The sequence below is a fragment of the Pan troglodytes genome, chromosome 5, assembly GCF_028858775.2.
Source record: "Pan troglodytes isolate AG18354 chromosome 5, NHGRI_mPanTro3-v2.0_pri, whole genome shotgun sequence".
Classification (NCBI taxonomy): Eukaryota; Metazoa; Chordata; class Mammalia; order Primates; family Hominidae; genus Pan; species Pan troglodytes.
Window position 1 is genome coordinate 99,148,082 of NC_072403.2, and position 13,335 is coordinate 99,161,416.

Genomic DNA, 13,335 nt, shown 5'->3' on the forward strand with positions numbered 1-13,335 from the left:
AGCCTAGGGAGACAGAGTGAGACTCCGTCTCAAACAAACAAACAAAAGAACAATGTATAACACATTTATGCTTCCAAGATTTTATTTTGCTTTACTTCACAATTATTTTCATCTTGGTTAAATTAGAAGTTAGGATAATTGAGGCTCTATTAAAAGCATTTTCTTTAAATATTATTCTCCTTATTTGCATTTGGCTTTTCCTCAAATGGAAAGGAAAACGATATCCAAATAGACAATTTTTAAAAATCTCTCCTTATTTAATTACCTGTTCATATAAATATATGAAAATATATATGCTAGCCTTTTTTTTTTTCTGGGAAAAACTCAAAGGCTACAATTAATCCTCTTAAATGTGAGTCCCATGTTTTCTCTGCTTTTGGAATCACTTCAACATGTGGCACAGCACCTGCCTTAATATTTTTAACATTATATTGACTCCTTTTGCTGTTCCTCTCGAAGAAAATGTCTTCCTTGAAAAAGTGTGGTGTCTAACCGATCCCAATAGCGCTTTAACCCATGCTCTTTCTCTTTGCATCTGTGGGCACAGCACTGGTTCCCAGACTCTGGGGGTGGGGGTGGGGGGTTTCTACTGGACCAAACCCAGGATAGACTCCGTCCCTCACTTCTGAGATCCAGAGGCTGCCTGTCTGTGGCTGGGCTGCCCAGCCCTTTGGAAGAGAGTAGGTTGATGGAGCCTCTTCGAAATCAGGCAGCAGTGCCCGCGCCACGGCCTCTGCAGGACAGACTCCAGCATCCCCGGGGTGGGTTTCCGGAGGCCCCGCTCCCCGCCGCGCCCTGGAAAGGCTCCAGAATCTCTCGGCCTGGAGGCCCCTGGCGGCTTCTGCTCCCAAGCGGGGAGTCGCAGCCAGGCTACAGCGGGCTTGATCCTCAGTGCTGGGTGGAAAAACCGCGGCGGCAAACGCCGGGCCTGCAACTGCTGGGTGTCGGCGTTGCTGGCTCGCGGGCGGCGGCGGCGGCGGCTCCGCGACAACAGAGGACGCGAGCAACCGGCGCAGCGCCCAGCAGGGCCTTGGCGGGGTGGAGGGGCGCAGGCTGGGTTAGCGGAGCAGAGCGGACCGATCTGGTGCCCTCCGTGGCCCGAGGCCTGCGGACCTTCTCCGTTCTCCGGCCCAGGGCGAGAGCGGGGGAAGAGACAGCGCCCCGATAGTGGCGCACGCTCTCCGCCATCCCCGGGCCTCGCGCTTTCACCTCGCGTGCTGGGGCGAGGGCGGGGCTGCGGGGTGTACTGGGTCGGGGGTAGGAAGGACCTGCCAGGCCTTAGCCCTGAGCTATCCGTCATCCGCTAACGCCGCGCTCCCTGCATCCCTGGCTTGGCCCCCAGGCTCTGCGCCGCTTGTCTGTAGCAGACACAACTCAGCTCCCTTACTGTCCTCAGGCCCGGCTATTTCAAGAATTCCAGAAAAAGAGTGCACCGGCGTGTGCGGGCCGGTGCTGCCCGGAAAACCCGTGAAGCAGGCACGCACGGCCCGGATGCAAGCACATCTGTCCCCTCCCCCAAAGGTCTCCCCAGCTTTATTGACCGCGTGGGTGCGGGTAGGGATCTAAATTTGTCTCCCAGATTTTCTCTGAAATCGAGTCTCTTGGGAGTGAAGGTCCATATGATTACACCACGTCCATAGCAGTCGCGTTGTGTTCAAAATGGGCATGGGTGCTCGCGGCGCGGATACTGAGCTCCCCAGAGACGCAGAGTCTTTTGCCCCAGGGGCTTATTCCTGTTTTCTCAATGGAACAGGTCTTCGAATCTCCCCAGGAACATCTCAGTAAGTAGGGGTGTGCGTGTTTGTGTGTGTGTCAGTGTGTGTGTGTAAATGGTTCCTATGAGCTGACAGTTTGGTATTTAAAGAACAAATGGACATAAGCACAGAAGTCATGACTTTTCTATGGATAAGATTGAGATTTCTGAGATTTCCAAGACAAGGTTGACCTGTCACGGGATAGTATTTTCAATCCTTCTCATTAAAAAAAAAAAAAAAAAAAAAAAGCCTGCACTTCTGTAGAGATTCGTTGGACATTCTTGTTAGTATCTGAGATTACTTTGATGTTCTAAGTTGAATACAGGCATGCATTTTCATAATAGAACATTTGTCATATCGTATGTATTCCCATTGCAGATCATTTTCCCACAAAACTGTAAGCTTCTTCAAGGCAGGAAGAGCTTTTATTCGCCTCTGACTTGTCCCAAACCAAGTAGTGCCTGCAAATATCAAGTACACAATAAATGAGTGTTAATTACACCACTCACCCCCAATCCTTACATTTCCTGTAGGCTCTAAATATTTCTATGTGTGTGCAAAGGAGAAGAAATGGAGGAATGTGGACATAGGGTTCACAGATACTAAATAAACATAAAGACATGGCCATCCATGCTGATGGACATTTACCAGATAGTAATGGTGCTCAGAATCAATTTGCTAATCAAGTCTCCATAGTTTTAGGGTTGTTATGTGCAAGAGGTAGGAATGACCTACATTATCAGGCAATTCTCTTAAAAATCAATATCTGGATATATATGTCTCCCACCCCTCAACCCCCATTTTTTCTTCCTTTCTATAGATTAGGTGTGGTGTAAACCATTATACTTGAAGTGGAAATGAGCTTGCTAACCTGTGATACCTTACCTTGGATTTACGGGTACATTTGGCTAACCTCATATTTCCCTTTTTGCATTTTTTCACTGGAATCCTAAGATAACATAAACTGGTGAAACCTGGTTTGGGTATCTAAAATACTTGGGAAAGTGAACTGAAAATATTAAAAATCATTAGCTGCCTTAATTGTTCCTTTTTCAACTCAGTGATACTATTATATCCTCTCTTCTCAGCCTTTGAATGTACTTCCCAGTCTCTTCCATGAGTAAACGTTTGAAGATTAAACATTTGAAGATTCTACCTTGTTAATATGTAATATTAACTGATACTGTTTTTCATAAGGGGTTTAACTGTGCCTGGTCACCTTATATAATGCCGCTTTAAAAACATCACCATCACTGATGCGTTATAAAACATTTATTCTGGACAACATAGTATGTAGAACACTTTCCATTAATTACTAGAAATCTTTTGAAGAGGACGCTGCCCACAATGGGAATTATTTTTATTTTAGATTCTTGTACTAAAAAAATATACTTCACTCAGAGTAAATGAAAAGACTGGGTGCCTCATCAATATCATTGTTTCTAAATTTCTGTAGACTATTCAGTTGCAAGAGAGATAGGTCTTTTGTCTAATGCTCTAACGGTAAAAAAAAAATATATTAGTTTTATTAAGAACTTTAGGGTTAAGCTCTTGGATTTTTGTAGCACCTCTTCTACTCTTTTGTTCAGTGCCAAGTATTAATTACTTTCAGCTTATAAGTAAAATGTGGTTCAGAATGCTACCTCTATTTGTAGCATTAGGAAAAAAAATGCTGTAGATATTTATAATAATTCTCGACAATATTGTTTTATTTTAGCATCAATTTCCTCTCCTCCGTTATGATTTTTAAAGGAGTCCTTATTGGTGTTTTTTTTTCCTTGACCTACTTTCTTTTCAATAGCTTTCATATATAGCCTGTTGTCATTGTTGGTGATTTCTGTAGAGTGTAGTAGAGTCTAAATCACGGTGAAACAGAGTAGTTAGTTATCACTTATTCTAGAAATGTTTTCGTGGTTTAAAAGTCATCTGGTCTGTTCATATTCTGACTTCTTTTAAACTATGCTTTTCATGAATTTGCTCCGTTCTCCAGACTGAGGATTGAACCTCATTCTGCTCTGACCCAATTGTTCTTTTCCTTTGTTGCCTCCACCCCCTAGAGAATGTGTTTCCAGGGGACAGGCGTTCTTGGTGCTGAAGAGGAGGAGAGTCAAGTGAGACGAGATCTGGTACCTCACGCACTAGATCCCTCCTCTCCGGCCTGGTGAGAAGTCAGAGACAATTTTGACAGTTCATAGTCCTGCCTTGGCTCTCACGCTTGCGGTCCATGGGCGGGTTTTACCTTCTCTCTCTTCCTCTGCTTCTGGCCTGCTTACAGGCCAACAGCAAATGCAGCCATTGCCCGAGACCACTCAGAACTCTCCCTGTGCCATCCTCTTGGGGAACAGGAGGATATGTCCGTAGAAGACTTCGTGGACTGGGGAAAGCCACGCCGGGATCGGGACGCCGGAGAGGGTCGCCCCTCCCTAGGCTTTTTCCCGTCGCGGCGCCCACGTGACCGAGAGCAGGCCTTCACCAGCCCGCCCCTTTCGGCCGCTGCTGCCCACTTCCCGCTCGGGGTAAGTAAACCGCTGTTTTCCGCACCGCCCCAACCCCGCCCTTCTCCTTTCCCCTTGCCTTCACCTCCCTCGGGCTCTCTCGCGCCACTCTCCCCACCCCCATATCTTCCCCATCGGGCCCTTTGTACGTGCTCGGCGCCGTGCAAGCGCGCCCGGCACGTGACCCCGCCGAACGTGGCATTGTGTTATCACGTGACCCAGGTGCGTACGCGACGGAGCGGGGTGTGAAGATGGCGGACGAAGAGGCCGAGCAGGAGAGGTTGAGTTGCGGCGAAGGCGGCTGCGTCGCGGAGCTGCAGCGCCTGGGCGAGCGGCTCCAGGAGCTGGAGCGACAGCTGCGGGAGAGCCGGGTACCGGCCGTGGAAGCGGCCACCGACTACTGTCAGCAGCTGTGCCAGGTGAGGGCGCCCGGTGGTCCCCTCCCCCTTTCCCCAGCTAGAGGGGGAAGAGGGCGAGCGAGCGCTAGGCGGCCGAGAGGTGGTCGCCGCTTCCTTGGCATCATCGGCGCCTCCGCCTGGGTGGGAGCGGGAGTAGAAGGAAGGCGCCTTTGTGTGGCTGCAGTTGTGGCGGTTGTTGTCGTCTGCAGCTCCTGGCTGGGGGAAGGGAGTTGTGGTCAAGGCGGAAAATCCCCCCTCCCCTTTCCTTCCCTGAACTCGGGACTGCGCGGTCCCCGCGGCTGAGGAAATGTACACGGTGCGGATTGGAGAGAGTAGGAGGAGAATGGAGGCCAGGTTCTCTTCCTCCTCCTCCTTTTATTGTGCACTGGGGATTACCGCGCCTCCCGCCTCTGCGCCTCTGCTTCCCACTCCGACGGGCCTCCGCCCCCACTGGTTTGATTCCTGCTTTCATCCGTCCCGCCCCCAGCCCCGGCCCTGTCCTGGCTGTCTCCGGGCCTTTGTTGATCGAGTTTCGCCTTAGGACTGAAGGGGCCTTTGTTGATGTTCGGAGGAGCAGTCCCCGCCGACCCCTTCTAGTTGAGCTAGACGTTCGGGAGGGGGTGCTTGGCGGAGGTTGTCTCCTCCTGCCCATACTTGCTTTCTTGGTGCATCACTTCTGTGGTAAAGCTTTATCTCCTTAGTGTAGAGGAGCTGTGCCTGTACATCTGTCTCAGGTTGAGTGTCCTTTTGGGGCGGCTTTTCCAGAGTCCGTTTCTCATTTGCTTTCACCCTTCGAGGAGTATGATTTCCACTATCCTTTCTGTCCCGATCACCCCCTCACCCCTGTTTCTTGGAGTCCTTCCTATTTGGCTTCCTGATGAAGTGGGAGAAGACTGAAGTTCATGTGGATCTGTGCTTTGGGTAGTTTCAAATCTTTTCTTTGCTTGCCCAAGGGCACTGCTCACCAGTGACTGCATTCTAACCAGCATTTGCAATGTTAATAACACTGTTTGCTAGTGATGAAAATCATTTCATCCATGGTGAAAATCGGAGAGTTTGGGACTACATTTGGACTTCATTACGAGCCTTACACTTAGGTTTAAAATTTCAAGGTAGTGTTGCTGGCTGTGGTGAAGACTTTGATTTGATTGTCTTGAGGAGGAAAAAGACACAATTTACACAGGTCATATTTAGAGTTAACTTGTGAGTGTATCATTACAGAGAATTCGTTTTGGAAAAATACTGATCTTAACGTAGAACAATGGTTGACCATTTTAGCTGAGTAGATTACATTTTCACTTATTTTTTAGCTTCCAAATATTGAAATATTTCCTTTATTATGTCGGGGATACGTGATCACATACAAAAGAATCTCCGTTGCTGTATGCACTTTATTGTCACAAATTATTTGATGGCTGTTCATAATCTTAAAAACAAAAACTGTGAGATCAAGTGGTGACGTCTAGGAGGATGTGCAATGCGAAAGCTCCCTACTTAGGTAAATAGGTCTGGTGAGTACCTGTGGCAAAATTAAAGTCTCATTCCTTTGAATTTTAATATTAAAAAATTGTTGAAATTTCTCAGTTTCTCTGCCTTGCAGTACCCACTCATTCTTAATTGGTCTTTAAAGATTTATTTTAGAGATAAAAAAATTTCTCTAAGATACCCATAATAGGAAGTATTTCATTTGTAAGTCGAATCAGTTTTTATATAATAATCAGTGAAAACTATTAAAGTCTAGCTTTGCTGAAAGACATTTTCCCCTAATAGTGTCCACTGATAGTTTTAAGGCTAATTACTGTAAATTCTTTTTTTGACAGCAGTATTTGTAAGCAGGATTAATAATTCTGGGAAAATAGAATCTCATGCAAGCTGGACTCCCCCCCGCTTTTTTGTGAGTGTGTGACGTTGTAAAGTTATCACTTAAAGATTTTTATTTATTTATTTATTTTTGAGAGATGGAGTCTTGCTCTGTCACCCGGGCTGGAGTGCAGTGGTGCGATCTCAGCTCACTGCAGCCTCCATCTCCTGGGTTCAAGCGATTTTCCTCTCTCAGCTTCCCAAGTAACTGGGACTACAGGCGTGCGCCACCAAGCCCAGCTAATTTTTGTGTTTTTAGTAGAGATGAGGTTTGGGGTTTCACTGTATGTCGGCCAGGCTGGTCTCGAACTGCTGGTCTCGAACTGCTGACCTCAAGTGATCCACCCACCTCTGTTTCCCAAAGTGCTGGGATTACAGGTGTGAGCCACCGCGTCCCGCCAGACTTGAGTTTTTTAATGAGTGAAACAGCATTTTAAAAATCAGAATGAAAGTAATTTCCTATATCAGTTTCATTAAGTGATTAGTCTTGCCACATAAATTGTTATTGATGCTACTGACAAAAAAACATCAAACACTAATGAAACAAATGCTGGATTTGTGGATTTCAAAAATTATAAAATATTTCATACACTGTAAGCTCAGAATAATTTAAATACACTTAAAAGTAATCTCCATTTGAAACGATACAGAGTGTGTCTGATTTCCTCTGGAACATTTTCTGGGGTGGGGTTTTTTGTTTTGTTTCTCAGGTAACCTATTTATGTTAGTGATCTTGTCAAGTGGAGGTAACTTGAAACAATTGTTTATTTATGTTTATTTACAGGGGTGGAGGTGGCTCACACCTGTAATCCCAGCAGTTTGGGAGGCCGAGTTGGGCGGATCGCTTGAGCCTGAGCAACATGGCGTGGCCCCTTCTCTACAAAAAATACAAAAAACAAAACAAATCCAAAAAATTAGCCAGGCGCTGTGGCGAGTGCCTGTAGTCCCAGCTACTTAGGAGGCTGAGGTGGGAGGATCATTTGAACCCGGGAGGCAGAGGTTGCAGTGAGCAGAGATGGTGCACTGTGCACACTCCAGCCCGGGTGACAGAGAAAGATCCTGTCTCAAAAAAATAAAAAATAAAAATAAAATTGTATCTTAGCAATTATCACCTAGCATTTTGATACAAAGTTGAGTGAAGCAATGGTTAACAATTAAAGAATTTATTGGCGCAATCTAAATATAGTACCAGGGATACTAGGAGCTAGAAATTATGTCTTAGTTTCTAACCTTGAGATTATTATTTAACTTTTTCTGTTTAAGCTTTTCCTGTAAAACTGGGATAGTCACACGCTTCAAGAAGGCAGAGATGAATAAACGTTTGTCAAAGTTAATGGGCTTCAGAATTAATATTCTGTCAGTGTTGATGCTCAGTGCTTGTGTAACCCTTAGTTTTGCATTTACTTTAAAAAATGAATTAGTTTACATTCTATGTAATTTTTATGAGCAAAAGTTCAGTTTCTGGAGAATGTGGTGAAACCCACAGAAACAGGAGTTGCTTATGATCCCTAGTTTATAGATTTTTATTTTTGAGTGAGGTAGAAGATTAATAGATTTTTTGAATTCTGAGTAGCAGAATAGAAACGAAAGGCATTAAATGTTTTTGTTATTAACAGTGTTGTTTTGCTCATTCTGGAAATAAGCCACCTGCCCCCCCTTTGCTTATTTAAATGAGAATTTGCTTAAAGCTTAAGTGGGAGGAGGGAAGAGTAAGTAGAGGATGGGCATAGTGGAGCGCCCGTCATAAATTTAAAATTTTTTTATATATTTTATTTTATTTTTGAGAGATGGGGTCTTGCTACATTGCCCAGGTATGATCATAGCACACTACAACCTCAAACTCTTAGGCTCAAGTGATCCTCCTGTCTCAGCTTTCTTTTCTTTCTTTTTTTTTTTTTTTTTTTTTAAAGATGTAGTTTAACTCTGTCACCCAGGCTGGTGTGCAATGGCGCAATCTGGGCTCACCACAACCTCCGCCTCTCGGGTTCAAGCAATTCTCCTGCCTCAGCCTCCCGAGTAGCTGGGATTACAGGCATGTGCCACCATGCCCGGCTAATTTTGTATTTTTACTAGAGACAGGGTTTCTCCTTGTTGGTCAGGCTGGTTCCGCCCCTCTCGGCCTCCCAAAGTGCTGGGATTACAGGCGTGAGCCACCACGCCCGGCCCTGTCTCAGCCTTCTAAGTAGCTGAGACCTCAGGCATACACCACCATGCCCAGCTCTTAAATTTCCTTGTATCTTTTCAAAGTTAGCTTTAATATGGGCAATATAACCAACTCATTTTCTTAAAATTGACTTAGAATAAGTATATAGAATAACCAGAAGTAATTTCTTGCATTTACTTGTTTTAGGATTATTACTGTATTTATTATACAAAAATTGGTTATAATTGGAACCTTTTAGACTAGTTAATTGTATTAGACTGGGCCAGTAGTCACTCATTCAACATTTCTATTGAACATCTACTGTATACAGGCTAGGCAAGGATGATCATGGTCCCTGGCTTCAAAGAGTTTATAGTCTCTGGAGGAAGGTAGACAGATAATCGTAGTAAACTATGATTTATATATTTTATCACTGAGATGAGTACAGTAAAGAGGGAGGTTATTTGGGAGTTTTAAAAGAAACATTCCAACAGAGGAGTTGTTCTAAAGAGATTTTAAAATAATAGTTCGTTGGAAAAATTGGCCATTGTAATAGTTGATTTGTTGGAGTATGATATTTGCTGACAGCACTATATACTGGACTGGCTGACTGGTTGATTGTAACTGTTACTGGCCATTGATCAGTAGTGATCTGGTGGCTGACAGTTGTTTTAAAGGGTTGAATTACAGTCGTGTGTGTATGTGTATACATACGTACATGTGTTTGTATATATATGTATATGTGTGTGTGTGTGTGTGTGTATATATATATATGCAAGGACCTAGGTTTAGATGTTACAGAGGATATAAGATACAGGACACTCTAATAAAAAAATATGTTTGTGTGTATATATACATATATACGATGTGTGTGTGTATACATACATGTATACGGTGTGTGTGTGTGTGTATACATACATATATATGATGTGTGTGTGTATATATATGTAATTTTCTTAGTTCATATAAGCAGGGCTTCTCAACTGGGCATAGTACTTTCCCTACCTCCAGTTCTCTCTTTGAGGGCACTTAGAAATATGTGGGATCAGGTTTTTGGATGTTGCTATGACTAGGGATGTGGTACTGGCATTTAGTGCCCATGAGCTTCAATGCTAAGTTTTCTGAAGTGATCAGGACCGTCCCAACAAATGAAAGCGTAATTCCTCTAAGTACCCTTTTCAGAAACATTGAACAGAAAGAAAAATAGTATATCTAGAAGATTTTTTTTTTTTAGTCCTTCTACTCTTTTCATATTGAGATAGTTAAGCTCCAGAAATATACTTTATTTGGAACAGGTCCAGGTAAATGATATTCAACAATATTTAAGTATAATTTATACTGACCATGAGAGGTCAAGAAACTTTCTACTTTCTTAGCAGAAATTACAAGCAATTGCATAAACAGTAAAACAACTTTTGCTAGGTTAAAGAGGGTAGCAAATTCAGCATAATTATCCTGATTAAAGAAAAGATTTGACATTTTGATATAATAAATTCTGTACTTTTAAGAAAGCATTTATATGCAAAGACCTAGGTTTAGATGTTATAGGAGATAAAGGATACGGGCAACTAGTGGGATATAAATTAGTAAGATAATATTTAAATATCACTTCAAAATGACAGCTGAAAAGATGTCAAAAGGCAGTGTATTAACTAACAAATTGTTTTGCTTTTTTTTTATTTTTTTGAGACAGGGTCTCCACTCTGTCACCCAGGTGGGAGTGCAGTGACACAGTCACGGCTCACTGCATCCTTGACCAACTGGGCTTAAGCGATCCTCTTGCCTCAGCTTGAGTAGCTGGGACCACAGGTGCACATCAACATGCCTAACTTTAAAATTTTTTGTGGAGACAAGATCTCCCTACATTGCCCAGGTTGGTCTCAAACTCCTGTGCTCAAGCAGTCCTCCCACCTTGGTCTCCCAAAGTGCTGGGACTATAGGCGTGAGCCACTGCACCCAGCCTGGTTTTGCTTTTTTGTTGTTTGTTTTGTTTTGTTTTAAATTGAAAATGTACTAATTGAAATGGTTTTTTAAAATTCACCCTGAGAAAGGGCATACAATGAAAACTTGATCTTTTTCCCATTCTAGAGGTCCAGTCTCATTTCCACAAAGACAAATCCCCTAATGGTTTCCAGAACTAGTTTGCTCTTTTTAAGAAAATAAAGATAACTACACTGTATCTTGCTTTCCCTCCTCCCAAAAGCATCTTCTAGCTCATTCCATAGCTGCTCATGTAAGTTTTTGGCTTTCCGTATTATAGTATATAGTAATTCTAGTCTATGGCTGGGTCTAATTAATCAGTTCATTATCAGTGGATATTTAGGAGAGTAAGTTAATTTTATGTATAGCAACTTAAAGAGTTCAAAGTAGGTAGTAAGCACTTCAGGCTGGGGTATCAGGGAAGGCTTTACTGAGGAGGTACTATTTGAGCTAGTCTTCATTACCTTTGTTAGCCATTATTGGTGCCTGATTGGTATAAGAAATAAAAACCAAATTAAAACTGTTAGAGCTACAGAATGTTTAGATTACATATTTAGGACATTTCTTTGTATATTTTATGTCTCATCAGTTTGATACAAGTTGATTCTTTTGTTTATATACATGTTACATTATAACTGCAAGATCTTTGAAACTAAGCATTTTCCTTAAAAATTAGACTTTCTTTTTGACTATTAGAGGCTATCTTAATTTGTAGGACACTTTAAATCAGAAGAAAAGACAGCTTGCTTGTTAATTAGTGATAATTACTTTAGGTATTGAGGGAGCAATAAGTCATTTAAACTTTTAGAAGTTTAGATAGTGCTCATGGGAAATAATTTTTTAAATGTTCATAATTAGTATGATTGCATGTTAGAGATAATAAATTCTACTTTGCAGAGTATGCTTATATCAATTGTAGCAAAACTAAGCTTTGCTTGCCCCCTTCTTATCCTTTTTGGACCTAAATTAAAATGAGGGAAGAGAAGATTTATTCTGCAGCTGTACTTCATAACATTTACTAACCTGCCAAACAGGATTTTCATAGGTTTTTAGCTATAAAACTGCTGCTCTACTTATTTTCTTGAGATTCTGTCAAAGGTGAGAGGTTACATTATTTTTCCCAACTCCTACAGATAAATTCAGTTTATAAAATTAACCAATCAGTGTGAGTATGCTCTTATAGTTGTAAAATGGAAAGTTTGCTTTCATTAATATGTTTGTCAGCATACATACACTGTGACTTTTAACAATGTATTATTTTCCAGGAGAGCCTCCTGATTCATTGTTTTTCTTTTGGCATTGGCAGTTGCACAATGTATCTCAAAAGAAAAATGTTACCTTTTCCCCCTTGACTTACATTAAAAAAAGAAAGACTAAAGTCCCTAAGTATATATGTTCAGCTAAGAAGATTTGTTAAAATTCAGTTACATACATAGGGCTGGGCGTGGTGGCTCACGCCTGTAATCCTAGCACTTTGGGAGGCCGAGGCGGGCAGATCATGAAGTCAGGAGAGCGAGACCATCCTGGCTAACATGGTGAAACCCTGTCTCTACTAAAAATACAAAAAATTAGCCGGGTGTGGTGACGGGCGCCTGTTGTCACAGCTACTCAGGAGGCTGAGGCAGGAGAATGGTGTGAACCCGGGAGGCAGAGCTTGCAGTGAGCCACAATGGCGCCACTGCACTCCAGCCTGGGTGACAGATCGAGACTTCGCCTCAAAAAAAAAAAAAACCCCCCAAAAAACCACATACATTTTAGTTACATATATCTTTTGATTTATTCTAATCAGATGTTTAAATTGTTCTTATGTGGGAACACTAAGGTAGCTATGGAGAATTGTGGAGTGGACCTCCACCCATAAAGAGCTTACAAAATCTATAGCATGTATCAATTGTTAAGTGACAGTATTAGATAGTAAGGCATCTAGCGGGGTAGTAAGTATGGATTAAGAGAAGTAGAGCATCTTGAAATTATTTTAGCTGAAAATTGAGCAGGAAAGGAAAACAGTATTTACATTGGATCTTGAAGGATTTTGGATAACCAAAGAGAAGTGGGAGGGATGAGAATAAAAGCTCAGATAAATGGACCAACTATTCAAACTGGCATTTTTGGAGAAAAATGCCAAGTGATAGTATTGAAAGGATAGATTAAAACCAGACTAAGACTTTAGGATGCCAAGCCAAGAAGTTTTGATTAATCTTGTAAGTGTAGATTTATGGTTACATGGCCTTCTGAGTTTGAGGCATTGAAATAAAAGTTAAATTCAGAATGTTACAACCATTGTTTCGCCCACCTCGCCCCGCCAAGTATCCTGTATCAGTTATTGTCATGTTACAAACTATCCAAAAACTTAGTACCTTTAAAAGAACAGCCATTTTTATTACTGTTCACAAGTCAGTGGGTCTGCTGAGTGGTTCTGCAGTCAGCTCTCATGTTTTCTGGGGCTGAATAGTCCCAGATGGTTTCATTCATGTGTCTGGTGGTTGTCAGACAGGCTGGTCTAAAGGCTTCACTTGGGCTGGCTCATTTTTCTGTTCTTAGCCTTCTCTAGTAAGGTAGTCTGGATTTCTTCACGTAGCATCAAGAGAGTAAGTTCTTTTCCACACATGCTTTACTTTGTATGCCCCTCCTGGTGTCATATTTATAATGATGTCCCGTTAGCTACTGCCAATTAAGTGGTCAAACTCAGCCACCTTGTGGGAAGG

General features: G+C 42.5%; 1 protein-coding gene across 7 annotated transcripts in view; it reads left to right on the plus strand.

Annotated features, from left to right (window-relative positions):
• The first annotated feature begins 758 nt into the window (after positions 1 to 758).
• The window catches only part of ZNF292 (zinc finger protein 292), a 111,382-nt gene continuing 98,805 nt past the window's right edge, over positions 759 to 13,335 (plus strand). The window contains exons 1-4 of one of the 7 annotated variants that reach the window (XM_063812518.1): positions 809 to 1,476; positions 1,754 to 1,781; positions 4,030 to 4,270; positions 4,472 to 4,668. In XM_063812518.1, the coding sequence (XP_063668588.1) occupies positions 4,501 to 4,668 (168 nt within the window). In that variant the 5' untranslated portion in view covers positions 809 to 1,476; positions 1,754 to 1,781; positions 4,030 to 4,270; positions 4,472 to 4,500. Of the gene's footprint in view, positions 1,782 to 3,811; positions 4,271 to 4,361; positions 4,669 to 13,335 lie in introns of those variants that run through there. The other 6 variants (XM_063812517.1, XM_063812520.1, XM_024357325.3 and 3 more) reach the window with 6 other exon arrangements.